Genomic DNA, 26440 nt, shown 5'->3' with positions numbered 1-26440 from the left:
TAAATTGCATAATACTTATATTTATAGCCGCAATTGCAAAATTAGAGGGCCAATTGTTTTCATCATGCTGAGAGCTAATAATCACACCATTAACTCTCATGATATCATGGTTCTAAGTGACTTTTAACTTACAAAAAGTTTCCGAGGCCCTCTCTAATGATCAAATCCTTTCAGCCAAAAGTAACCGGTAATATTCAAGTGGTTCATTGCTTACTTAATGGTCCTAACTGTTCAAGGAAGAAAGCATTCCTCCTGCAGAACTGGGCAGGACCACTTCCCAACCTGGACCCTTCACTGGAAAAGATTCATCAGCTTGTTTCTCTCCCGGTAAAGTAATTGTCAGGTCACTCCGGTCAAGCAACCTGTCAAGATCCTCCTCGCTTATATCCGTTTGTATCAGTTTATCTTCAGCGGTCTCATCGTCCTTAAGCAAGCCCAGTATGTCCTCCTCCTGTGTGTTTGTTTGGTTTCAAGATTTTGATAAAAGACCATCCTTTTATAAGTGTATATAAAAAAGGATTGAATTTTGAGAAAAACTAAACCTCTAGTGGTGCTGAAGACTTGGCTCGTTCTTGATGAAACTGCCCTTTGCCAATAACCACATGTTCCAGCTTAAGCTTACTGTACGCTCGTTTCAAAACACGGGTCTGTACAAACACAATAAACCATTCTCATGAGGCAAAAATCTTACTGATTTGGAGTTAAGGTAGATTGATATGAACACTGAACAGCAAAGAGTTTACCTCTATTGACTGAGCCGTTGCAAGCCTGTAAACATGAACAGGTTTCGTCTGCCCGATTCTGTGGCATCTGTCCATGGCTTGTAAGTCCATTTGAGGGTTCTGTAGATAAGACGAAACACAGTTGGAGAAAGCACGAAAGAGAAATAATTTCCTTCAAAGACAATTGACTGATTTAATTACCCAATCACTGTCGTAGAGGATGCATGTATCAGCAGCAGTGAGATTGATTCCGAGTCCTCCAGCTCTGGTACTGAGGAGAAATATTCTGCAGCTGCTCTTCTCATCACTGAACTCTTTGATCTATTTCAAGGTAGAGAGAGAGAGAGAGAAGGACCTTAAATATATGGTCAAAATATTGCTTAAAGGCAAAGGAAAAGTAGTATAGCCACACTAGAAACCTGTCTTCTCCTTTCATCCAGCTTAACACTGCCATCGATTCTGCAAACCTCAAACCCCTTCTCACTGAAGTAGTAATCCATAATGTCCAAAAGTTTCGTCCATTGGGAGAAGATTAGGACCTGAATCACCAGCAAATATATCAGAGTTGTTCTGAAAGCAAATGAGCTACAACCCATAGGTTTGTGGAACATACTTTGTGATTTTTGGCAAATAACCGAACAAGTAATCTCTCCAATAAGCGGAATTTACCACACTGACCAACAATCTCTTCAACAGGAGGGTATTCATCTGTCAAGAAATGAAACAATTAAAAAGATCATCCGAACAGAAGCTTTTCCTCGAGTTTCTAAAAAGGCACAGACATACATGAACCATCTATTTGCCCTTGAAGAAGGTCAGGATGGTTGCAGTTCTTCCGAAGTTGAACAAACAGGTTGTTAAGCTTTCCCCTCCAGCCTTGACCTAAAGTATAAGGGGTGAACAGAGCGATGCAGAAAGTAACATAATCAAACATTAAGCATAAAAACAAAGAAGAACAAGTACCTCCGGCAGCATTCTCTCCAAGGTGTGCTTCCAATGTGCGGTTCACGAGATGTTCCTGGAACTTTTTCTGATGATCAGTCATTGTAGCATACACAATAATCTCCTTTTTCCGTGGAAGTGAGAGCTCAACATCACATTTCATTCTTCGAAGGATGAAAGGTCGTAGTATACCATGAAGTTTGGCAACAACCTAGACAAAATTTTACTCTTCCCATGAGCATGTATACAATCCAAGAAATCTAGAAAAATTAACGATAATGTTCTTACTTGAGATCTTCTTTTCTCTTCTCCTGCTTCCTTGGTTACGTCATTTTTGTTCTTTCCAGAAAAATCAAACCTGTACAGACAAGAATAAATTTCAGAAAGCTGTCGCCAGTTCTTCTATAAAGAAAAAAAACTAAAGACACCATAATAGTTGAAAAGTACCATGATTCAAATTCATCATGTGATGCGAAGATGTCAGGCAGAATAAAATTCAACAGTGACCAAAGCTCAGACAGATTATTTTGCAAAGGTGTTCCTGTCAGCAGAAGTTTGTTCTCCATCTTCAAGTACTTTAGTTCTTTCAGCAATTTACACTTGTGGTTTTTCAACCTGTGGCCCTATAAAATACAAGAACATAATTATTAGTTAGAAGGATCACCTTGATCTCCAAAGCCTAGTATATTAGCCGATATGGAAAATTACCTCATCAATCACAACATATTTCCATGGATAGTGACGCAAACTTCTTTTAGCATCATTCATAGCAACCTCATATGAAGTAATAACTATAGGGAATTTTGGACCAACAGTTTTGGGCATGTGTTTCCTCCTGAGGTCATCCCTTGTTTTCTTATCCCCATGGTAGATGATTACATTTATGGAAGGCGTGAATCTATTCAACAAGGGAAAGAAACTTGTAACAGAGACCCCAAAGCTTTGCATCTATACAAACATGAACGGTGAAGAGAGTACCTAGCGATCTCATTGAACCAATTTGAAAGAGTAGACAGTGGAGCAATGACTAGAAATGGACCATCCAACCCATTTCCTTTCAAATGTGATAAGAAACCAATCGTTTGAATTGTCTTTCCAAGTCCCATTTGATCAGCTAAAATTCCATTCAAACCATTTTGCCACAATGATATTAGCCATTTGACACCTTTAAGCTGATAAGACTTTAACTGTCCACCAGTGAGAAGAGGAACTAATTCACTCTGCTCTTTCATAACTCTTTCTTCTTCAGTCAGATCTGGGTTGGTGGTGTCACCAACTTCTTTATCTCTAGAAATCATAGCAGCAACCGCTCTCTTAGCCTTGGTCTGAATGAAGAAAGAAGCATCCAATAAACATCCCAGTAAGTTGATTTTCCCAACGAAACAGAAAATCACAAAGTATATCCAAAGATCATGCATGGTGGATGAAAATTATAAAAAAGAACCAACATTGTTGTAGTGAGAAGCAGCCTTTCTTTTGCGTCCACGACCAGTCTTCTGGGGCTCAGCTTTGTGGCTCTCACCTTCAATACCATTCTAGCAAAAACAAATATCAGCCACAAAAAAGAGTCACATAAGAATAACGATTCCCGTTCAAAAAGTGAGGAACAAATGTAAAGAAGAAGGCAATAAAGAAGGTTACATTAGTAATATCCTCCATTTTCTCAAGGAGGAACTCAGAGTAGAGCTGAGTTTGCGTTAAGAGCTCGTCGAGTTTAGTAAACTGAGTTTCGTTAAGATCAGGAGCATCAGCAGATCCAGCATTGTTTGTTTTCTCGTCATCTTCCCGAATTTTGAGCAGCTGCTCTTCCTCCCGAGCCATGGCTTCGGAAATAAGAGATGAATCTCCAATTTTTGCTAGACGTATCTCTTCCTCAACAACAGTACCAGTTCCCTCCTCACAGTTATCCTTCAAAATCAGAGAAAGGGCAAAATCAAAGTAATGCCCATTTACAGAAAACTTTCACATTCCTGAGAGAAGAAAAGGGAAGAACAAACTTTATATTTCTAAGTTTTTTCCACATCAACACAGAACAAACCTCTTCGTTGAGAACAGAAGTGGGTGAATCAGCAGAGGCATCTTTCTCCGTTTCACCGTCGCTGGCAATTGCCGAAGCCCTAAGAATCCAAAATCGAGAAATGGAAAATCAACAGCAAGACAAAACGAATCCTCCAAATCACGATAAGCCAAAATTACGCACTGAGGGAACTTAAAAAAAAAAAAAAAAAAAAAAAAACCCGAGGCGATTTCGAGGGCGCTAAGGACCCAGAAAATCGCCGGGAAGAAGGAACCGAAAAGGTAAGGTGAGAGACTTACGAAGTGATTTTTTGGGAGCGTAGGCTAACCATCGACGAAGAAGAAGATGCTCCTCCGGTAAGGAAAAAGAAACCCAAAAGGCTGGAGAAGAGAAACCACCAAAACGAACAGTCTCCGTCGCTTTTGGAGAGACAAATTCAAAAACGAGGGTATAATGAAAAGACACACACTCTCTCTCTACTCTCTCTCGTCTCTCAAACATTTACGCATATTTTCTCATTTAATTTTATTAAATCGGGAGTACCGCCCAATGGCGGGAAGATTGAAATGACATATTTACCCCTATCATTTCCCTTTCCTGTATGGATCATCGAAAAACATGAAACAATTGTATGGGCCATTGAGGATTAATATTTGGGTCAAGTGGCTCCCCACCTCAATGTCTTTTCCGGCCCAACTTATTTGGCCCATTTAGGTTTTTTAATGGAGCGAATTGGTAAAAGAGGTTTTGTGTTTGTCTTAGAAATGTGAACCCGTCGCAGCGCTCAACACGTATCGCAGTTCTGACAAGCATGCATCCGACTCCTTGCTTTTTTCCGCCATCTGTCACCAGTGTTCCACGAGGCGAACTCTGATTAAGACAGCGTCGTACGATTATGTCGGAAGACAGGGACTCTTTAATTAAGCTTAATCCTGACGTGTTTAATTTTGTTAACTCCACCTTTATTAACCTTTTTTAATAATCAAAACCCGCCACCTTAATACATTATTCATCAGTCATAAGTTCATAACCCTTCTAAACAATTAAAGGTGTTTTATCTGAAAACTTATCGTCTCGGCCTCGTAAGAATAAAAACTAATTGCTCTATAAATTTAAGCTTCAAGAAGCTGAGAAATGATCAACGCGTTTAAGACCGTCCGATTAGGCCGCAAAGTCACTGGAGTTAGTTTTGCCACCGCTTCTGACCATCAAAAGATGGATAAAAAGCCTGAAAATCCAAACGAGAAAACCGGGTTCGTCTCGTGTACTGTCTATGTGTATAATAGTTTATGATTCATTAATTTTTCTTCTTTACTTTGATGTCGTAGTGACGTGATGTCGCATTCGTTTGGAGAAGGGTACGCGACAAGGTCTGATGAAGAAGGGTTTGGAGGAACTTATGGAGGAAATCAAACTCTTCAAAAGGATAACGAGATCCACGAGAACCACCCTGGTAATCAACATTTTTTAGTATTATAATTTATTATACTTGTTAATTTTGACAATCACTTCAGGATGTTGACGATTACTTGTGTGTTTCTTTTGTGTTATCGAAGATTATGACAAAACTCAAGGTAGCGAAGCCAAGGAGAAGGAGAAATCAAGGAATCAGACTCAAGCTCACTAAAGAAGAAGAAGAATGATTTACTTTTTTTGTTGTTCTTATGGTACAATAAATCCAGCTTGATCTTGCTAGTTTGTTGTATACTATCTGTTTTGAGTTTTTTTTTTTTTTCTATTTCAATTGCGTCTTTTGTTGACACGCAACCTTGCCGGTTTTTTCTTTTTAAAATTATCCTTACTTATGTAACAGTACTCGTTGAATAAGTAGTTCTTGTTGATTATTGAACTTACCCTTTTGACTGTGTTTTGCTTGTTTTGTTGGACCGTCAGATAACAAGTATCTTAGAAAAATATCAGCAATGAATTGATGTGAAAAAAGAAAGTAAACTAGAGCAGCTATGCCGACAACGAACAAAAGAAACCTAGAGCAGCTATAAGTTGGTAATTCATCTGATAAACTCTTTTTAAGAGATAATCAGATAACCGTCTGTAATGCCGACTTAAGACTATTGGATCCATAAGTTATGCAAATAGTAACGTCTTGCAAGTTTGAACTGAGAAGTCCACACTTGTCGGACAACTTGGATTTGATTATTTTAGTGCTCGACAATGATCTAATAGGATTTTAGTTCAAAGAACAATAAAATAGTTGGATTGACTTACATTTCCATGCACACATTAATTTTGTATCAACAACAACTGTACGTGATAATAGCAATTCAAAAGAAGGTGAGTTTATTAGTGCTACTTTTATATGTACGTAACCAAACACCTAATTACGTGTTTAACAGACGTTGAAGCCGCATGACAAGACTGCCCCTTAATTATCAGCTCTAGCAAATTAGTCAATGGTCTGAACAATTATGATAAAGGTCAACGGTAACGAAACAATCAAAGCAAAATATACGATTAATCACACATAAAGGCCATCAGAAAGAAGTTATTAGAATATACGGTCTCTGCCGTTAGGGGAGATTCAATCATCATCTTCTTCCTTATCTTCTCCATGGGAGAAACTCGCCAACCATATCTCGTCTTCCTCTTCCTCTTTTGCTTCACTCTATCAGTTGCTGCACAAACCATTGGTTCGGTTAAGTGCAAGACCGGTTCTCTCCGTTATCCTTTTGGTTTATCCGACGGTTATCCGATCCGATTCAACTGCTCTAAGACAACCGGCGATGCTTTAATCGGCGAATTCTCTGTACAGGAAGTGACCAACGCCAACATCTACGTCACGATCCCGCCGGTTTGCAAACGTAAGATCGGTATAATCGAACAACTTTTCCGGGAAAATCTGGCTCCGTCGAGTTCACAGAACATAATTCTCTTCCAAGGATGCAAAGAACAGTCGTTTAATTGTTTAATCCGCCGTCAATTCGTCGAGGATCGGCTAAATATCAGCAGATGCAAATCTCCGGTCAAATGTCTCGACGGAGCCACGACGACAATTGCCGCCGATGTGATGAGCATCGGAGACGTTTTGAACCGAAGTGGATGTGAATATTGGTTCTCTTCGATTACGCCTGATTCCAAGAATACTAAATCACAAGTTTCGTTCAATTTGGGTCGGCTCAAGCTTGATTGGTGGCTTAACAAAAGTTGCAGTGGCGCCAATTGCTCGGACAACGCTGACTGTACCGATGTCAATCTCGCTGACGGTGGATTCGGTCATCGCTGCACTTGCCGGGAAGGATTTACCGGTGAAGCCTTCACCGTCCCTGGCGGTTGCCGCCGATTAGGTTCGTTCCCGTCTTTGACTTTCCTTTTTTAAAAAAAATTACCGACAAGAAAGCAACCAATGATAGAAGGACAAGTGGGACTTTAGTAAACAAAAACAAAAAGGCTGACTTTTTAAAAATTCTCGGAAGAAACAAAACAGAATTGTCAATGATGTTCGTTTTGAGAAAACGAGATAGATAATTTCTCTTTCTTGGTTATTAATTCATTGTCATGGTTTCAGTTGGGAAACATAGAGGACTACGCAAACTCGTCGTTCTTGGTACTGGTAAGTACAACGCTAATCATCGGTTTAGTGAAGTCTCGAAAAGTGTTGAATATGTTTTGTGTTTTTGTTAAAGCAGGGGTTTTGGTTGGAGTTCTAGTAGTGGCGGTCTTTATGTTTGCATATATCTTCCGACACAAACAATCTGCGTCATCCGAAAGAACATCAATCGCGAATCGCTTGCTTTGCGAGTTAGCCGGAAACTCCAGCGTTCCTTTCTATACCTACAAAGAGATTGAGAAAGCTACCGACAGTTTCTCCGACAGGAACAAGCTCGGAACCGGAGCGTACGGAACTGTCTACGCTGGCGAATTCCCAAACAGCTCATGGGTCGCTATAAAACGTCTCAGACGTAAAGACACTACGAGCATTGACCAAGTGGTGAACGAGATCAAGCTTCTCTCCTCTGTGAGCCACCCAAACCTAGTCCGTCTCTTAGGTTGCTGCATCGCCGATGGAGAACCGTTTTTAGTCTACGATTTCATGCCAAACGGAACGCTTTCTCAGCATTTACAACACGAGAGAGGCCAAACACCGCTTTCTTGGCCCCTCCGTCTCGCCATTGCGTCTCAAACCGCGAACGCAATCGCACATCTCCACTCTTCAGTAAACCCTCCTATCTACCACCGAGACATCAAATCTAGCAACATCCTCCTGGACTACGAATTCAACTCCAAGATCTCGGATTTCGGACTCTCTAGGCTCGGCATGTCCACCGATTTCGAAGTGTCTCATATCTCCACGGCTCCACAAGGCACTCCAGGATATGTAGACCCGCAGTATCACCAAGATTTTCAGCTCTCAGACAAGAGCGATGTGTATAGCTTTGGAGTTGTTCTCGTCGAAATAATCTCAGGTTTTAAAGTCATAGACTTTACTCGTCCCTACTCGGAAGTGAATCTAGCCTCTCTTGCGATCGACTGGATAGGAAGAGGGCGTGTGGTAGATCTCATCGATCCATGCTTAAAAACAAACAAGGATCCGAAAACGTTTGCCTCTATCCACAACTTAGCCGAGCTGGCGTTTCGCTGCTTATCCTTTCACAGAAACATGAGGCCTACAATGATAGAAGTTACTGAAGATCTCCAACGGATTAAGCTAATGTACTTTGGTGCAAGTCAGGGAAGTCCAAAAACAGATATGAAGAGACAAGTATCATCTCTGAGTGTATGAAAGTCGCGGGCTGCAGAAAATTAGATTAGTTCCGTCTTATATAACTTCTGTTTGGTTCCTTGTGTATGAAGTAAAAACCCACAACATAGCACATTTGCTAAAAACATTGGGCCATTTCAATTCTACAGATGTCCTCCGAGGTGGGCCTTGGGAATTTACAATGTGATAGACCACCTATTAAACATAATATAAGTTTTTTTTGTTAGTGTTTAGAAAAGCATTAAAGTAAATTAATGAGGGAAGGGTCGTATATGGTCAGTGGAAGATACATACGCAGCACATACTCCAACAGTTCTCGACAGCTCATTGCTTCCATTTGTCAGCTTATCCGAAGCCGACCATTTTTGAAGACTTTAGTTTTAAATTACTTGGATTTAACTTAAAACTGAATTTAATTACTCGTTTGATTAATAGTACAAAATTACGACTGAAGAAAAAATAAAAATAAAAATCTAATTCGTTGGTTTGTAAAATTAAAGATAAAACAACTGTAACCCCGCACGTACGCCTCCGTAGTACCCTGTGAACAGCTTTCGATGAATTAATTAATTAGTAATTACATTATCATTTTAGGGACCAACAAAAAATACATTATCATGTACATGTATATTTATTAGTTATCGTCCAACTATAAAAGTTTATGTAAAATATTAAAAAAAAATTAGTATATTTGAGTTTATGCTCTTGTTATAATGAAGGTACAAAATTCCAAGTTATACAAAAACAAAAGAATGTTGTCAACGAAACTATATCTCTATAGTGATATTGGAGTAATATCCGAAAAGGTCAATCAAATTATTTGGGAAAATAACAGAGAAGTAGGTATATCTTTGACCAGTCATGCGGATGAGAGCCTCCAGAGAGAGAATTTGGAAACGAAACGTGGCATGAACCCACTTGCCACTCACCCACCTGAGAAAAGCGATTCTCTCTGAAGTCTGAAGTCTGAACCATCACCATGTGATATATATTGACAACCGATGTCCTCTTTTGACTTCAAATTATTTAACATAACCCAAGGTGGTTCTCAAGAAAGAAAGATTACTATCAAAACTATTGTAGATACTAAGTAGAGAAGGCCTACAAGAAGCTAATCCATCATCAAAAATCATATTACCTAGTACGAGTTAATCATGAAAAAAAAAGTGATAAGAAACTACTCCATGTGATGTTAACCTTGTTAATAAAGAGGAGAAGGGGTTAACCTAGTACGAGTTAACCTTGTTAACCTCCATTATTATTGGGTAAACATAGACTACATGAATAAGAATGAAAAGAGAGAGAGAGAGAGATGGAGAGAGATGCAGAAGAAGCACGTGGGGTCAGGCGAAATGGTCGGCATCGCCAGCTAATATGAAACCTTCTTTTCACTATTGAGTCAAACCACCACAGTCAATGCTGCTGCAATTGGCCGCGACCGGAACGAGATCATGGTTAAAAAAGGAAAAGAATAATAATGCAACAGCTGAAGTTTCTGGTCACTATGGAGTATGATTTTTGCATTATGATTACGTCTCTATACGTACTAGTAAGATATTAGAAAAGTCATTACATATATTGTCAAGGAAGGATATATGCATGCTTAAATACGATGATATTTAACAATCTTTGGTCGAATTTATTGCAAAGAAGAAGATAGAGTAGAAGGAGAGAAGAGACACTCTGGCTGTCCCAGAGGCTCATTGATTACTGTTTTCTTGTTTGTAAAAATAAAAAAAATAAAAAATGAAGAAAATTCAAAAAGGGGAGTGACGTAGCTTTCAAAGACACTTCCGTGGAAGAGATGCCATCTCTCCAAATCTGGCTACTATGACACTTTCCTTTTATATCTTTTCCCCCTCATGAAATTTCTTTTCTTTTCTTTTCTTTCTTCTTTCTAATTTATATCTATTCATTTTATCAACTATTAAAATTTGAATCTTTTGTTTTGGACCCACGATTATATTTATTATTTACCCAATGCTCTTCATATATACCTTTTTTTTATTTATATAGAAGTGATAAATAATAAACTATCCAAGGAAGGGAACTTTTCATTAACCAGTAGAATAAAAGAAAGAAAAGTAAATGCAGGTTGACCATTTATATTTTTTGGTAATTAATAATAACCCTGCTACAGAATCCTCATTTAATATGTTTTTTCATTAAATAGGTTCCTTTCTGTGTGTATTTGGAAAAAAAAGAAAAACATTAGTGCAAAACAAAACTATATACACTTGCTCTACATATTAAGCGATCTTAAGGACGCCTCTCGGAATCATCCAATATTGCCTTCAAATTAATCTTCCGCAGAAACTTTATTCTACATGATTTATTTGTTTGAACTTATATATCTATTTCTTTTTTTTTGGGTTTACATTCTATCAATATTTTATACTTATCTATGCGTACGTGTGTATTTGTCTTTTTTTGAAAAACAAATAATAATAATAAAAATGTAAGTCAAAGACTCTTCGCAACTTCTAAAGTCTAAACTGTAATGTTTATTTTGTCTAAACAGTATTAATGTTCTAATCTACTAATTTGCTTAACTATATTTTTAATTGGTTTTGATATAAGTTTTATTATTTTTCAATTAGTTAGTCTAAGATTAAATAAAAAAATAGACTACTAGTTACCGTTGAAATGGAAATTAACTCGACAATTTTGATAACTAAGAAAAAAACACAGTTATTACGTTATGACAAAAAAATATCATGTCATATGTGATGTACACGACGGCCTAACATTTTGGCGATGCATATATCACTTCAAAATGCAACAATAGAGATACGTATCTAGATAATCTTTTCACACCGACGATACAAATTTTGTTCATTCGGAGTCAGACTACGGGACTAGGTTGATATTTTTGCTTATATTGTATCTTCTTTGCCTGATTAGTGAAATGGTTTGTATTCATTTTCGAATATATATTATATTATATCCCCAGAAAAATGAGAAAAATAAACAAATCATTTTTTGTTTTAATGTTTTTTTATATATAAATAGCAAACTGTAAGGGGAGCGTGTCTCAGCAGAAATTCTTGGGCCTATTTTTGTCCAAATTCCAATAGCCGAACAGCCATTTGACACGTGTCTAAGACATCACCAGCTAGAGTAATTAATTACTCTCTTTGTACAATGTACATATTGGTATTGGTTTGATGATAATATAAAAATATATATTTTCTAAATAGTAATAAACTGATTACATTAATACAATAAAATAAAAATTCGTGAATATTGTCTAAAGTTTTTAAAAAGGAAAACAAGTTATAATAAAATAATAAACAAGAAGTATTTTGGTTATTATGGCTCTATCATTGATCCTTTGTGCATAAGAAGAAGAACTAAATGAGTATTAATGAGTACTGACTATATAAATACTTACTACAGCACAAGGCTTCTCTGTGCAATTGACTGTCCCTACCAGAATTAACTCTCTTTATCTCTCTCTCTCTCGCTCTCTCTCTCAAAGAGTCTCTAAAGTGAGTTTATAATTAGACACAGAGGAGCTCTGTGTCTAATGGCATGCTTAGAAATGTACAACTCCAATGGTGGTGGTACTCCCATGAGTCCTAGAATCTCTTTCTCTAACGATTTCGTTGAGATTAGGCCTGAGACGACCAAGGCGACGACGAGATCAAGCCCTCTATCTAAACCAGAGGGTTCTTCTTCTTCTGATAACTTCGAGTTCTCTGTCTCGAACTACACGATGATGCCAGCTGATGAGCTCTTCTCTAAAGGAAAGCTTTTGCCTTTCAAGGAAACCAACCAAGTCCAGAGAACATTGAGAGAAGAGCTTCTCGTTGAAGAAGACGAAGATGAAGAAGAAGGCCCACGTGATGCTACCAACATCTTCTCTCTCAAGCCACCCATCTTCTCTTCTTCTTCTTCTTCTTCTTCTAAGGGAAGGTGGAAAGGGCTTTTAGGCCTTAAGAGGGCCCATGTTGGGTCTAAGAACAATGAAGAACGATTTGTTCATATGGCTCACAACAAATCATCTCAGGTACTTTAATTTATTCTCTGATCTTGCTTAATTGGGTTTGTGAAAAAATTTCGACTCTTTTTCTTCATTCATAGTGTAGTTTGTTCCTAAAAGGATTATGTAAAAGTATACTCGTTGTCAAAAATTTTAGGAAGCAATGGGTGGAAGAGCCATGTCAAGTTGCAGGGAGATGAAGAAGAGTATGTAGTAGAGCTTTAAAAAAACCAAGAACAAAAAAAAAAGCTTTCTCTTTGTTTTGATTTATTTATTTAGGAACATGGTTGCTTCCGGATTTTTTAAAGTTATTAGAATTATGTTAATCTTATAAGATCTAAAAAGTCATTTAAAAAAAACGAAGAAAGAAAGGCAGTTTTATGTGTTGTTTACGGAGATGGTCTATTACTACTCTCTATTTCATCAACTCTTCTTTTTCCACTATTCATGTTTTTATCTATCTTATGAGGTTTTTTTTTTTTGTTTTTTCCATGCTTCAAGGGTGAGGTTTATAGTAGATCTGTCTTTGTCTGTGTTATGGAACACACTAGTTTCAACTTTTTGGGTGTACAAAAAATAAATAAATAACAGAGTGTGAGTAGTTCAGAAAATTTAATTTTGAGTTTTTAAAAATTGAAGTAACGCATATGTCTTTTGTCTTGGCCTTTATAGAGAGATCTCTTGTCTGTCCATTTGTTATTATTTACTTATTACCCACTCAACTCGAACCTCTCCCTCTCGTTGACTGCATTATCTACTACTTAATGCATCAGAGTGATTCGTAAAATATTGTACAATTCATGCAAAAAGTTAGTTTCCAGTTCCCCCATATAACACAGCGAGTAGTTTACAACTTTACATAGTTTCCAAAGCTATGTAATATCTGATATCATCACCATTAAGAATTTAAATGATGGACACACCTGACTGAGAGTAAACTCAACGAGTATAAAAAATATTATCTGATTTTAAACAAAACATATAATCAAAATATTATCTGATTTTGTTTATAAAAATATTAACCTCCCAAAATATATCTAAACAAACATAATTTTTTTCAATGTTGCCAGTTTTTGAATAATTCTATTTTATGAATTTTCAGTGTTTTTTTTTTCTTTTCAATTATCTAAATTTTCTTTGGAACACAAATTACAAAGACGATTTTACGAGTATCATTAATCAACTGAGAAGCGGATTGGGCTTCTATTTTAGCAGTTGAGATCCATCAGAAAAGAATGCGCGTGCTTATATATTTTCTCACTGTAAATTCAATCTATGAAATTGCCACGTGGCATTTCATATTATGTGGCTTTGGATTTTGTAAATTGTTTTCTCCTCGCGACTTCACCCACAAGACAAAGAGATTGATCCAACGCACGCTCTGAGATCGCCGGCTCATCCTCGGCGCCGAACAAACGAGAAGGTCGAGGAAGAGATTGACCAACTATGGATTCAACGCCTGTGAATTGGGAAGCGCTTGATGCTCTCATCATCGATTTCGTTAGCTCTGAAAACCTGGTTGAAGCCGCCGCCGCCGCCGCCGCCGCCAATTCATCGTCTTCTCCATCATCATCGTCTCCGTCCTCTCCTTCTATTTCCTCTTCCTCTTATCACTCCAGATTGATCATTCACCGGGTCCGAAACTCGATTGAATCCGGTGACATTGAGACCGCCATCGACATCCTTCGCTCCCACGCTCCTTTCGTCCTCGATGATCATCGGATTCTATTTCGCCTCCAGAAACAGGTGCGAATCTCTCCTTGTATTCAAAAACTGCAGTCGATTATTTAGGATCAATCGGTATATGGTTTTTCCTAGGGTTGAATTAGGGAATGTCTTGGATCGAATTCTAAACTCTATTTTTTGGTTTCCCCTAAAGAAATTTATCGAGCTGCTGAGAAAAGGAACACATGAAGCTGCAATTGGTTGCTTGAGGACTTGTGTTGCTCCCTGTGCTCTTGATGCTTACCCGGTACTGGAATATTCCATCCCCTTTTATTATTCTCTCTCTTTTTTCGTAACATCACTATATATATTCTTGCTCTCTCTGTGTATTGCTTTTACCTCCAAATTTATTGTCATTAATGCGTATATCTAGTCAAGTAGAATAAACAACCTTCTTATTTATCGTATCCTATTCTATTGATTCACCATCTTCTTCTTTGTAAGGAAGATATGTTTTGTTTTCTCTATTCCTGACATCCCAAGTTCTGACGTCTGTATATATCTATATATCTCAAGGAAGCTTATGAGGAATTCAAGCATGTTCTTCTTGCACTCATCTATGATAAAAATGACCAAACCTCTCCGGTAGCAAACGAGGTATTCCACCTTTCTTGCAGTTTTTCTTTTCTTCTCTTTGGATATTATCTAATCTTGCGGGCACAGAATGTCCTATGTTTTTTTTTTTGAACTGCTGCTTATACATCATGCAGAATTTGTATTTTGGATTATAAGGAATGCGCTTTCTGTTCTACAGTGGGCAGAGAAAAGAAGGTATGAAATGGCTGGACTGATGTCATCTGTTCTGAGAGCTTCTTTACAAGCATATGATCCAGTTTTCTCAATGACACTAAGGTATCTGATAAGGTAAGGCTATATTCGTTTTTCAACACTGTTATTTTCTCTTGTGTTCTTTTTCACTTACTCTGAATAATCCTCTTTTCTACCTTTACCCCAGCATACATAAAGGATTTTGCTTTCACCAAGGAATTTCCTCTGCAGTTTCTGATCTCACTCATAGACTGCTCCTGGAGGAACGTGATGCACCAGCTACTCCTCCTGAAAGCATGTATGAAGTACCACCATTTGATGAGGTAATATGGCAGTTAGTTTCTTGATCTTGTAATTGAAATGTGATTGTATCTACATTCTACAACACACAGAACTGATTTTTACAATTCAATTTTCAGGTGGATATACAGGCTCTTGCTCATGCGGTGGAGCTCACTAGACAAGGTGCTGTTGATAGCATGAAATTTGCCAAAGGTGACCTCTTCCAGGCATTCCAGGTTTCAGTCCTCCGTCCTACCTTTTTCTGCTTTATTCTCAGTTATCATCAATCCTTATCTTCTCTACACTGTTCAAATGGTCTCTACATTAGTTTGCACTTAAGTGGTATAATATTCTTACTTACTATTATTGTTGTGTAAGTTTATATATCTGCATCGCAGCCTAATTCTTGCTTCTACTTCTTGCAGAATGAATTGTGCAGGATGCGATTAGATGTTTCGGTTCTTGATGAACTTGTTAAGGAGTACTGCATATACAGGGGTATTGTGGATTCAGGTCGGTGATCAACCCTATGCAGTTTCAAGATACTTTTTCATAATCTACCTCTTTTTGTTTTTGGATTTAATTAATTTCTGATCGGTTAATCTTCTATCAGAGATGCAAATGATCACTGGTCCTGCCAAACGCAACCAATCGAAGGTGGGCCGCAGCTTATCAAGAGATTGTGTTTCGGAAATAGATCTCAACACAAGTCAATATTCAGATATTGAGAATTATAGCAACAAGAGCATGCTTGATGACACTGAAATGTCTAGCGAACAAGGAGGTGACATTGGCACATGCTACGGCAGCGTACCAACCAGCGTTTGTGAAGATTGCAGCACTAGCTGGTCAAATCAATGTGAAAATACAAGATCTCTTGGTAGAATTAGATCCCATTTGAATAGCGAGAGGAATAAACGCAAAAGATGGTGTGGGCGTACTGCTAAAGTAGATTGTCATCCTGGTCTTTCATTTGCTAAGTCCGAGTCAGGCATAGAGGGCAAGTATGAGATAGCCTTGGCTTTGAAGGAACTGGTTAGCAAAGGAATGGCAGCAGAAGCTATTTTCGAGATCAGCAGCATGGATCCAGATTATTTCACAAAAAACCCGGGTTTACTTTTCCATCTCAAGCAGGTAAGGGTGCAAGAACAACTTAAAGTTCTTTGTATATTCCCTCAAGAGATGTTGTTTGTAACTTCTTCCTTTTGCTGAGTAAAGGAAGTAAACCTGTCCATATATATAAATCTACAGGTTGAATTTCTGAAGCTGGTGAGTACTGGTGATCACAATGGAGCCCTAAAAGTTGCATGCTCTCACTTAGGTCCCTTAGCAGCCAATGACCAGTCTTTACTGAAGACATTAAAGGAGACGTTATTAGTTTTACTTCAACCGGACGGAACCACACCTGGGAAAGATTTGCCTTTGAATGATCTGGCAAATACGCTGCAGGTAACAATGTTTTTAGATTTGATATTTTCTGGTTTTGTCTGATGAAAAATCAACGTACAACTGGTGTTTGTTTCTGCCATTCCTTTTAAGGTTTCTGTCGGTAAAAGGCTCGGGATCGAAGAACCAAAGCTAATGAAGATTATAAGAGCGACACTTCACACGCATACCGAGTGGTTCAAGCTTCAGATGTGTAAAGACCGGTTCAATAATCTCCTGAAGATAGATTCGCTAAAAGAAGTAAACACTGATTTGATTGGTGGTATCAAATCAAGATCAAATGGAGATAGCAAAACAAACTTCTCGTCTCAAGTCACGACGACGTCTTCAAGCACCATGACATCAGAAGATGGTGGAAGCAGCAGCTTGATGATGATGACTCAGACTTCGTCAAGAGAAGCTTTGTGGGATGAAAGTGCAATTCTTAAAGTAATGGTACGTTTTCAAAACCCTTAAAGACTTGTGGGTCAGTTTCTTGTTTTTCGTTTACGATTTTGGTTACATTATGTATATATATATATAGCTAACTAGAGATGGTTTCAGGAATTTCTGGCGTTGCCGAGGTCTAATGCAATTCAACTTCTATCACAATACGATGGAAACGCTGAGGCTGTGATTCAGCAACTCTTTGGTTAAAAATCAAACCAGACTAAACCGAGTAGAACGTGTCCCGTTTAGTTAAATTTGGATGAGTTATTATTGGTTTATTCATTTCTGCATTTGTTGTGTGTTTTTTTTGTACATTTAACTTAACACAGACACACTTGTGAAAAAAAGAAATAAATAAGTTTTGGCAATGAAAAAAATAAATGAGAAATAAATGGGCTTTTATTTTTTAGAAGAGATGGGCCTTGATAAAAAGCCCATTTATTTTACTTTTTGGGTAAGGAAAAGCGCATTTATTTTAAAAGTATTAAAGGGAGAAAAAACACAATAAAAGAAAAACCTTAAAAACAAAGAAAAGACGGAAAAAGGAAAAAGAATAATTAAGAGATAATTAATTGCCTAATTGGAGAGTGTATGGCCTCCGAACCGCTAGGGCTTTTGATTCGGAGTCGGACCAACTTTAAGGTTGTAAAGCAAAAAAAAAAAAAAAAAAAGCTTTTGGCTCTGTGTTTTTTGAATGAAAATATTTTACGTTTTCTATTTAATCGAACATTTATATATGAAATATGAATGTATGAAGATATCTTTAATTTTGTTTCCGACACGTAAATTATATTCTGAATCAAATTTGGTTCTGTCTTCCCGCTCACACTTGCCAATCTTCTATTTTTACTTCTCGTACTATATATAAATAAATATTTTCAATATATAAGAAGAAAAGATCGTGTCAAGCTCAAGTAATTAAATATTTGATTCCGTTATTTGCATGTTTTTCTTGCACCGGTCATGGTATTTTTAGAAGAATATAATAGAATGCCACCTACTTTGTAATAAGCTAATAATCATAATTATAAAAACTCGACTTAATTAACTAGTTTATTTGCAATAAGCAGCAGATACAATCTCTATATAAATGACCCAATAGAACCATGGTGTTACTTCACTATCACCACTCTTTTAAGTATACTCAAGAGTCCTCACCAACGATATATAGTTTTTTTCCTTCTTTTTTTTCTGTTTTCTTGTTTCACCACCCATTTTTCTTCCAATGGAATCGTCTATGGGTCAAAAGAAAACATTGTACGCTTGTGTTTTTCTAATGATGGTGTTTTTTCTAGACTTCAATTGCGTCCATGGACGAACCCTAAAAGACATAAAAATCAATGATGGTCCTGGTGATAGCAAGAGGATGATGGCGGTGCACAATGATCTCATGGTTGATGAGAAGGCAGTGCAGTTCTCGCCGCCACCACCACCATCGTCACAGTCGTCCGAAGGTAAAGGGCCAGAAGATTTCAGGCCTACGAGGCCCGGCAATAGCCCTGGCATTGGCCATAGTTTACCCCACACTTAATTATCTTCATGCAATTTCACATATAATATAATGTGTTGCTAATATTGTTGTTCGTTTCAAAATTTCTTCAGTTTGCTTCGTGGAATAAAATTATTTTATGTTTTTTTCAAGTCGATCGTGTGGTTGAATAGAAACGATACATCATACATAGATATATACTATGGCAAATCATTTTAACCAGCCTAGCCAGAACATTATATATATTATGTGGGATCCCAATTCCCAAATGCTTAATTTAAAGTATATATATCAAAGAGACAAAAGAATAATAATTAATAATCATGCGCTCGCATGGAAAAAGATCATACGATAACATAGGTATGAGTGAATCTATTAGCTAGTAATTTGTTCACTTTTAGGACTTACTAACTTTAATACACGACTACATATCTCTTGGTACGTTGGTGTATGATTAATATATAAATTATAATTAGATAGTAACCGTGAGGTTGATGGTTGAGATTATGATAAATATCAAATACTGGCTTTTAGCTTGTTTTCAATATGAATCAATGGCCTTCGCTGTATGTTTATATGTGACTGTTCGTACTTCGTACTATACAAAACCCCTTAATTATAGTTTTCTTTTTTAATAAAATTTTATATAATCAATAAACTGAGAATAAAATGAAATGGAAAAAGAGCTGTGGTCGGATGCTGTGGTAGGCCCTTCAAAGGACTTCCCTGCGTGTGGGAACCAACCAACAAAAATAAAAAAAATCTAAACTTTTTCACTTTTCAACATGTCATTATAAAATATAAGCTGCATTTACTTTTCATTTCTAACTCGAATATTCAAAATGATGCGATATCCTGACGCAAAATGAAAGCGATAATAGTTAGCATAAACGAGAGGCTATGTTAACAGAAGAATGAATAACTTAGCTTGGAGCTAGCTAAGGTCTTAGGGTAGGTCATACTTCTCAACAATATATCAAAATATTATTCGAAACGAAACTGTATCAACATAGAATTAATCAATAATCGATGATTGTAATTTCAAGTCAAAACTATCCAAAGAAAAATAAATATTTGTCGGTTTTATTTGTAGGTTTCGCTGGAAATTGTGTTAAGCACTCTTGATTTTACATGTTAAGGTTCTATTTTATATATCTATAATTCAGTCTAAACCTATTTGCTAATAAAGAACAATTTAGTTAAAAGTAATAATAATAAAATACTGACAGACGACAAAGAAAGAAAAGAGTGAGTGGAGGGGGGAGGAGAGGAGTTAGTGGTTAAGTTGATGGCGACGGTGCCTTTTGACTTGATTCTCTTCCCTCACTCACTCACGAACTAACCTTTTTCTTCTTTCACTCGTTTTTGATTAATTATTGTTAAAACTAAAGTAATCATTTTGCGCTTTAATACAATCTTGAAATATTGTATATTCTTTCTTACAAGCATGGCGGCGTTGCCGGCGGACACATTGTAAGTTAAGAGTGGTTTTAAAATGTATGGACAAAAGAGAGGTAAACAAGCTTATGTCTCTAATATATAAAACTTTCACATGCCGACTCTTCCTAAATACGTATTTCTATCATGCGACGAATAAGTATGTATTTTATCATTAAACGTATTCTTAAACAAATGTTCTCACATATTGGTTACGTTCAAGATGTTCTTTTTTTTTCTTAAAAACAATCAACAGGTTAAGTGTTCCGATAATTTTGTAATAACATTTCGATTCAAACTTGTTACACGCGATATATGATAAATTACTTTAAACGATCGATTTGGTTTGATATCAACTGTCTACAAACTTTACAAAAACGAAAGAACTGATCCTTATTGTCAAGTTGTACGTTATCATTCTTTGTATATAAAAAGAGTACGTTTTCATATGCAGTAGTATGATACAAAATACAGAACAAAAACAAAATAATTGATAACAAATTACTTTCAAGCGTCACAAACACCATAACTACAGTTTTTTATATATATCCATAACTACACTTACGCATACTTAAAAAATCAGTCATATACAAAACTAATTAAAGAAGATAGAAAACATGTTGCATTGTATTTATAAAAATCTTGGAGTGCTTTCTTGTGGTCATAAAAATAATTGATATAAAATGGTTATAGAAGCCAAATTGATATAAATACGATAGTTGATATAATTATTAAGGGAAGGTATATATAATGATTACAATATATTTGGTATGAAGAATACTTTTTATATATCTGACCTGATCGATGGTAACCAACCCTTTTTGGTAGTGGAGAAGATCTTATATTTGTGAGTGGGGGTGTTCATTTTTTATAATATACATTACAAGTCAAGAATATGATCATATAAATTAGGGCATCTCAAGAATTGCAATTTTGCACTTTATACAGCCAGCTAGTTTTATAACACGTATTTAAAATTTAATTTTCTAACACCATGTTTGTTACTAAAGAAATAAAGTTACTAATTCCCAACAACCATCTATATAATTTTATCGATATATTCTAAAAGTTAAACATGTAAACTAAATGATTTAAAGTATATAGAGAGCCTGTTTACAAAAAAAAAAAAAAAGTATATAGAGAGCCTTTGTATATATTAAATATCTATGGAGATAGTAGCCAGACGGGAGAGGTGTCCTTGTAACAAGTGTGCCTTTCTGTGGTTAGGGAAGGGCGGCTTTTGTAGAACTTAATTAGCCTTTGGAATTTTATTGTATTTCATTTCAATACTAGTAAATATATAACCATTTTGAGTAAACGATTGTTAAATCCTGACTGGACCAGATGATGTATGTATAATTTTTCGTTTCATACTTGTAAATTCCGTCTCAGTTGAGATAGCTTCTGAAAAATATAGTGTATATGCATGTTTCGTTTGTGCTTTTTCTTCTTGCCACCAAACATGTTACGTTCGATATCACTGGGGGGAAACTAACAAAAATATAATATGTAATACGAGTATGAGTTGGTATATTCAACAATGGAGCACTATGGGAGATTCAGGACCTCTGCTGAAAACCCCACGCCTAGATTTTTGTCGTATAAATATTTCTTTGTTTTGCCAAAAGTTGAACATATAAATTTTAAAAATTGAGTTATAAGTTTTTTTTTTTTTTTAATGATGATTGAGTATTTTTGACACCGACGTTGTGATATTATATTTACCTTAAAAGATACCAAATGACCATTTAAATTCTCCTTTTTTCCAGCTTGCCTATTTTGCCGTCCATATCGATCGTCTATTATGGCATATATATGTTTTATATGTACTATTATTAACCCCCCTCTGTTTTTCTTTTTCTTTTTTAAGTTATGAAAACTGATATATATATACACGAACGGTCCAAATGAAATCACTGTGTTAGTGTGTTCCTTGTTCCACTCACATTACACTTATAAAAAACGATATATATTTTTGGTACAAACTTAAAACCAACATAAGCCAAATTCGTGCAGTCTCAACCTTCCTCTCTCCATAATCAACACTTGAACTCTCAGTTCATATCATTCTTATATAGTATGAAGCTCTCAATTTATATCATTCTTAGTATTCTCTCAGTTTCAATGATGTTTAATAACATACAGTTTACCGACGCAAGACAGCTGCGGGAATCAAACGATCATCAAGATCACCATTTCACAGTCGGGAACACTGATGATTTTGCACCTACTTCTCCGGGTAACAGCCCAGGTATTGGTCATAAGACGAAGGAGAATAAAGAAAATGTTGAAGACTTTAAAGGTGGTTTCCATTAAACCTACGACTCCAGGACATAGTCAAGGCGTTGGACATTCTACCAAGAACAATAATGAGCCTAATGCGAAGAAAAGGTTTAATAGTTTTAGTGTGAAATTTAAATTATTGCGCAAGTGCAATTTTATTTTATATATAGTACGTGTGTGTAGTTTTTTATTACTAGTATGTCACTTGTAAGTGGATCGATTAAGCATTGTACCAAATCATTAATAAAAATTAAATATGATTTGTGTTTAATTTACTTCATCTGAGACTTTTATACATATATACTACTTCTTTTCTTTGTTAAAGAACTTTAATTTCTTGCATGCGTTTTTGCATGTTAATATATACATAGTTGGTACTTCCTAGTGAGCTTCTCTCTTATATAATACTTGTCATCATGTGCATAAAAAAATAACAAAGCACACGAAGACCGGTTTGCTGGCGATTTTTTTTTATATATCTAGTAATTATTAAACAAATAAACGATAGCTTAATTAATACTATAATACGTACACTTTTTTCTAATAACAAGTTTGGTGGGTGACTATACTATAACAAAAGAAAAGCTTCAAGATTTCCAAATTGGGGATAATGAAAATGACTTAACTGAGTTCTAATCTACCCTTTTTTTATTAGCTTCTAAAGTTTTTCAATTATAAAAAAGAAATTTATTTACTTACTGTTGTTTTCTTCACCCACCATATATGCCATGACTGCAAATTAATACTGATTCTGCCTTCTTTACAGTAAAATAATTTGAACATTAAAAATTTTAGTTCTTTTTTTTTTTTTTTTGTGAACAAAAATTTTAGTTCATCATAATTTAGTTCATCATAATAACTTTGTTGAATACTTCGAAGTATAGATAGCCAACCATCACTTTTTGTGAATATTTGAGTGCAAATTAATACTGATTTTGCTTTATATTTTTTGAAACAAAATCTTGAAAAGCGATATGCCCCAGACGCGCGGAATACACCAAAAAAAGTGATATATGCTTTTCGTATTAAACAAAAAAGAAATTGCACCAGCCGGGAATCGAACCCGGGTCTGTACCGTGGCAGGGTACTATTCTACCACTAGACCACTGGTGCTACGTTATTTGTTTCTCTAACTAAATTTATAACTATTTATCTAACACATTTATCTTTCGTAAAACTACTAGTTTTTTTGTTTTGTTTTGAAAACATATATAGGTCGGTTGAGATGAATATTGTTATACGAAAACTATCAAATAATCTAATTTTTTTTAAGATACTAGCACAATCATATGCTTAAATGAAGTATATATATTACTAACAATCTACTACTTTATTTTGTTTTACTTAAGTTATACGAGAATTATGAGCACATTATGTCAAACTTATGAAGTCATACAAATTATAAATAAATTTACAACTAGTTCATATGCATACAGAAACATAGGTCTGGCCATAAAGCACCGGAGCAGGAAGATCCATAAACGATTCCTATGCTATGCATGTGCAGTCGACAAATACACACTAGTTTAATGCAAATTAAATTGTCAAACTGCATCACGAGACCGCCTGAGAAAATAAACGATATTTATGTAAGAAACTTTTTTTAAAAAAATAGTGAATATATATAGAGAGAGAGAGAGAGTGTTAGTTAAAAGGACGTAGCTGCTTCATGAATCATGACAGTCTAAACGTGCACCCATTTGCTTACACTTTTTTAACGAATGATCACATTCACCTCAATTTGGTCTGAATTGGTTCCGAGGATCGGAATATGCTTTTTTATTATTCGGTGCAAATATTTACCGAAATGATCATCATCATATAACCATGTACATATATGCCTTTTCTTTATAATGATGTATTGATGTTCTCTATTGATCATTCACAAAGGAAAACTATTAAGATGTTAAAATACACGTTTAGAAAAGAATGCATGTACATGTTAATTTGTATTTTTGTTGTTGGATATGCAATGTATATTTCATTCAAAGACTAATGTTTTATAGCAACGCTCCATTTCTTGTTCGATGTTTTTTCAAAAAAAAATAAAATTAAATTGGGATTAAAATTCTTTGTCATGTTTTAGTTATATATATGCTTGCATATGAACTTCATTCATGGAATTTTCCCAAGAAGCTTGGAAATTATAACCAAACTCTAATTATTTCCAATGTATATTTAAGATACTAGATTATTAATACTATAAATAAATAATTTATTGGCTTTGTTTGTTGGAGGTTCACATGCACCAGCTAGTCATTTTTCTTCTCCATAAATAGCCATCTAGAGTTGAAGCCATTGATACACATGCATATACATTCAACTCTAATTCATATATCAATAATAATATCTCCTACGCTTTTTCTTTTATTAGTTTCGTTTACTCTTGAAAATTTAACACTCTCTCATAATTGCTATGGCTAAGTACACTTTGACTAGCTTGGCACTACTACTAATAGTGCTGGCTTTCATTCAAGAATCTCACATCGTTGAAGGTCGACCTTTGAATTCATCGGGAATCTCTGATATCTCGAAGAAACTTGGTGGCCATAACTCAAATCTGTCGAGCAAGTTAACGACGGAAGATCATTCATTGGATGCGTTTCGGCCTACCAAACCCGGGAACAGTCCAGGAATTGGTCACTAGCAATATGTTGTGACAAACTAAGATGCCATGGCTATGTTCTTAATTATAAGACATTTATTTGTGTGGTTTTGTCGACGTGTATTAGCTAGGGTACTGTTTTCTTCTCTGTGTGTTTTCTCGTAATTGTAATCAATAAATCTTGAACTTCAGTTAAATCGCTTTGTTTCTCGTAACTTATCATATATTCATTAATTATAGTTAGCAAGTATATTTTTCTAAACGATGATTAGTTTTTTTATTCTTTTTGGATATGAAACATCAGAATCCTTCCACCAACCACGATCTTTATTTTGGTAAAAAGAAGTATATATAATATATAACAAACATGTATATCACGTTTGAAAAAGATGTTCAGGAGATCATAAGGCAAACTATGCATGGATCCATTAGGGTTTAATTTGTCTTTAATAAGGAGTTACACCTTTTTTTCTTTTTTTTTGGGTACTTAATTCTCTAGATTCCAATTTGTATAATTTCATCGTTAGTTTACCTGTATAACATCAAATTCTATAATTACTTCGTAGTAACTTGCATCACCATTTATGGAATTCTACATTTCTCCTTGATGATAAGTCACCGACATAATATGAAATTGGAGGATACAAAAATAAGAGTGTCTGTATGTGCAAAATCAACTATATTAAGCGGGAGAACAAACTTTTATGTTTTAAATAAAAAATAGTGATTTCGTAGAAACTTTTTTACTCTAATTACTAGTATTAATAATGGAAAACATAACGTTTTATATATGCTAATCTTTTATTTAACGTAAATGAACACCAGCTTTTAGTAAAAATGAATTCAGCTCATAACATACTGTATCCACGACGACGTTTCAACCTCGAAGCATATATATAAGATATTATCAAGAATTATATATGATTTGTGTTAGTACTGTAGCTTGTGTGCATTGCTCGAATTTATTAACGAGTGTTATAGAATATAGAAAGTAAAAATAATATATGTATATATTATAACAAAGTCTTAGAATAATAATCAATAATGTGTCTAACCATGGTGGTGGGTCTGACCAAAGATTGTGCTGGTCTCTAGATCTTTAAATTGACGGCTGTGGCTGATTTGAAAGGTAAGAGCCAACTAAAATATTTTCCAAATTTGGTTTAATCCTTAATTAATGATTAGTGGTCGCAAGCTATATTGGCCTTAGGGCAAATGGAATAGTGGCAAAGGACACTCTGTTTGTGCGTTATTATAATGAAAGCTTTTTCATAGTCATAATAGGTGCAGCTCTTGAGAAGTTTGAAGGGCGACTTGAAAGCTCAAGACTAATTTAAGTATTAAAGGAATGTCAAAGTGATCTAATATAATAAGGCACCCAATGGTCTTGGAGTCCTTTAAAGCCTGCTCTCTCGCTGTCGTCGATCAATATGTGCTTAGCCTTTTTATCACATGTATAGGTCTTTTAGGTACCGGTACGGTTCATTAAAATGTCAAGTGTGATTCATTATATTAATATCCTTTCGTAGCAAAAAAACAAAACTCCGTAAGTGCTACCCGATCCCGTTTAACTCCGTAAGTGCTAATTGTAGC

At 35.6% G+C, this 26440-nt stretch overlaps 7 protein-coding genes and 1 non-coding gene across 10 annotated transcripts; 6 read left to right on the top strand and 2 right to left on the bottom strand.

Annotated features, from left to right (window-relative positions):
• Positions 1-75: 75 nt before the first annotated feature.
• On the bottom strand, positions 76-4173 carry LOC17876886 (ATP-dependent DNA helicase DDM1). Its single transcript, XM_006279987.2, has 16 exons — positions 3981-4173; positions 3703-3781; positions 3306-3572; positions 3113-3199; positions 2643-2989; positions 2373-2562; positions 2112-2287; positions 1953-2022; positions 1686-1875; positions 1509-1604; positions 1336-1430; positions 1142-1261; positions 924-1043; positions 744-842; positions 543-647; positions 76-451 (listed from the first exon to the last, which is right to left on the bottom strand). The coding sequence occupies exons 1-16, from the start codon at positions 4010-4012 to the stop codon at positions 224-226; spliced, it is 2301 nt and encodes a 766-aa protein (XP_006280049.1). The 5' UTR covers positions 4013-4173; the 3' UTR covers positions 76-223.
• Positions 4174-4713: 540 nt separating this feature from the next.
• On the top strand, positions 4714-5545 carry LOC17877242. The gene is made up of 3 exons (XM_006281626.2): positions 4714-4934; positions 5010-5134; positions 5238-5545. Exons 1-3 carry the CDS (start codon positions 4816-4818, stop codon positions 5306-5308), a joined length of 315 nt encoding a protein of 104 aa, XP_006281688.1. The 5' UTR covers positions 4714-4815; the 3' UTR covers positions 5309-5545.
• Positions 5546-6202: 657 nt separating this feature from the next.
• On the top strand, positions 6203-8614 carry LOC17874837 (wall-associated receptor kinase-like 21). Its single transcript, XM_006280118.2, has 3 exons — positions 6203-6983; positions 7205-7249; positions 7326-8614. The coding sequence occupies exons 1-3, from the start codon at positions 6251-6253 to the stop codon at positions 8417-8419; spliced, it is 1872 nt and encodes a 623-aa protein (XP_006280180.1). The 5' UTR covers positions 6203-6250; the 3' UTR covers positions 8420-8614.
• A 3222-nt stretch (positions 8615-11836) lies between these two features.
• Positions 11837-12963, top strand: LOC17874798. Its single transcript, XM_006279734.2, has 2 exons — positions 11837-12410; positions 12541-12963. The coding sequence occupies exons 1-2, from the start codon at positions 11928-11930 to the stop codon at positions 12595-12597; spliced, it is 540 nt and encodes a 179-aa protein (XP_006279796.1). The 5' UTR covers positions 11837-11927; the 3' UTR covers positions 12598-12963.
• Positions 12964-13683: 720 nt separating this feature from the next.
• LOC17875902 lies at positions 13684-17433 on the top strand. 3 transcript variants are annotated; one of them, XM_006280052.2, is made up of 11 exons: positions 13684-14129; positions 14263-14355; positions 14625-14705; positions 14863-14972; positions 15064-15199; positions 15296-15394; positions 15584-15671; positions 15772-16292; positions 16410-16607; positions 16698-17039; positions 17148-17433. In XM_006280052.2, exons 1-11 carry the CDS (start codon positions 13830-13832, stop codon positions 17238-17240), a joined length of 2061 nt encoding a protein of 686 aa, XP_006280114.1. In that variant the 5' UTR covers positions 13684-13829; the 3' UTR covers positions 17241-17433. The 3 variants fall into 3 exon arrangements, with proteins under 3 accessions (XP_006280114.1, XP_023642849.1, XP_023642851.1); XM_023787081.1 differs by lacking the exon at positions 13684-14129 and having other exon boundaries at positions 14264-14355; positions 14629-14705; XM_023787083.1 differs by lacking the exon at positions 13684-14129 and having other exon boundaries at positions 14264-14355; positions 14629-14705; positions 14819-14972.
• Positions 17434-18221: 788 nt separating this feature from the next.
• LOC17876973 (precursor of CEP5) lies at positions 18222-18564 on the top strand. The gene has a single exon (XM_006282267.2). The coding sequence runs from the start codon at positions 18259-18261 to the stop codon at positions 18562-18564; it is 306 nt and encodes a 101-aa protein (XP_006282329.1). The 5' UTR covers positions 18222-18258.
• A 3474-nt stretch (positions 18565-22038) lies between these two features.
• On the top strand, positions 22039-24889 carry LOC17877225 (precursor of CEP6). Its single transcript, XM_006281589.2, is given in 3 exon segments — positions 22039-22272; positions 22274-22350; positions 24682-24889. Coding segments are annotated over 3 exon segments (519 nt in total).
• On the bottom strand, positions 23285-23355 carry TRNAG-GCC. The gene has a single exon. It is a non-coding gene; the product is annotated as a tRNA-Gly (tRNA).
• Positions 24890-26440: the final 1551 nt, after the last annotated feature.

This window comes from Capsella rubella, unplaced genomic scaffold, assembly GCF_000375325.1.
Source record: "Capsella rubella cultivar Monte Gargano unplaced genomic scaffold, Caprub1_0 scaffold_8, whole genome shotgun sequence".
NCBI lineage: Eukaryota > Viridiplantae > Streptophyta > Magnoliopsida > Brassicales > Brassicaceae > Capsella > Capsella rubella.
Note: the sequence above shows the minus strand (reverse complement) of the source record. Positions and strands in the feature narration are given on the sequence as shown.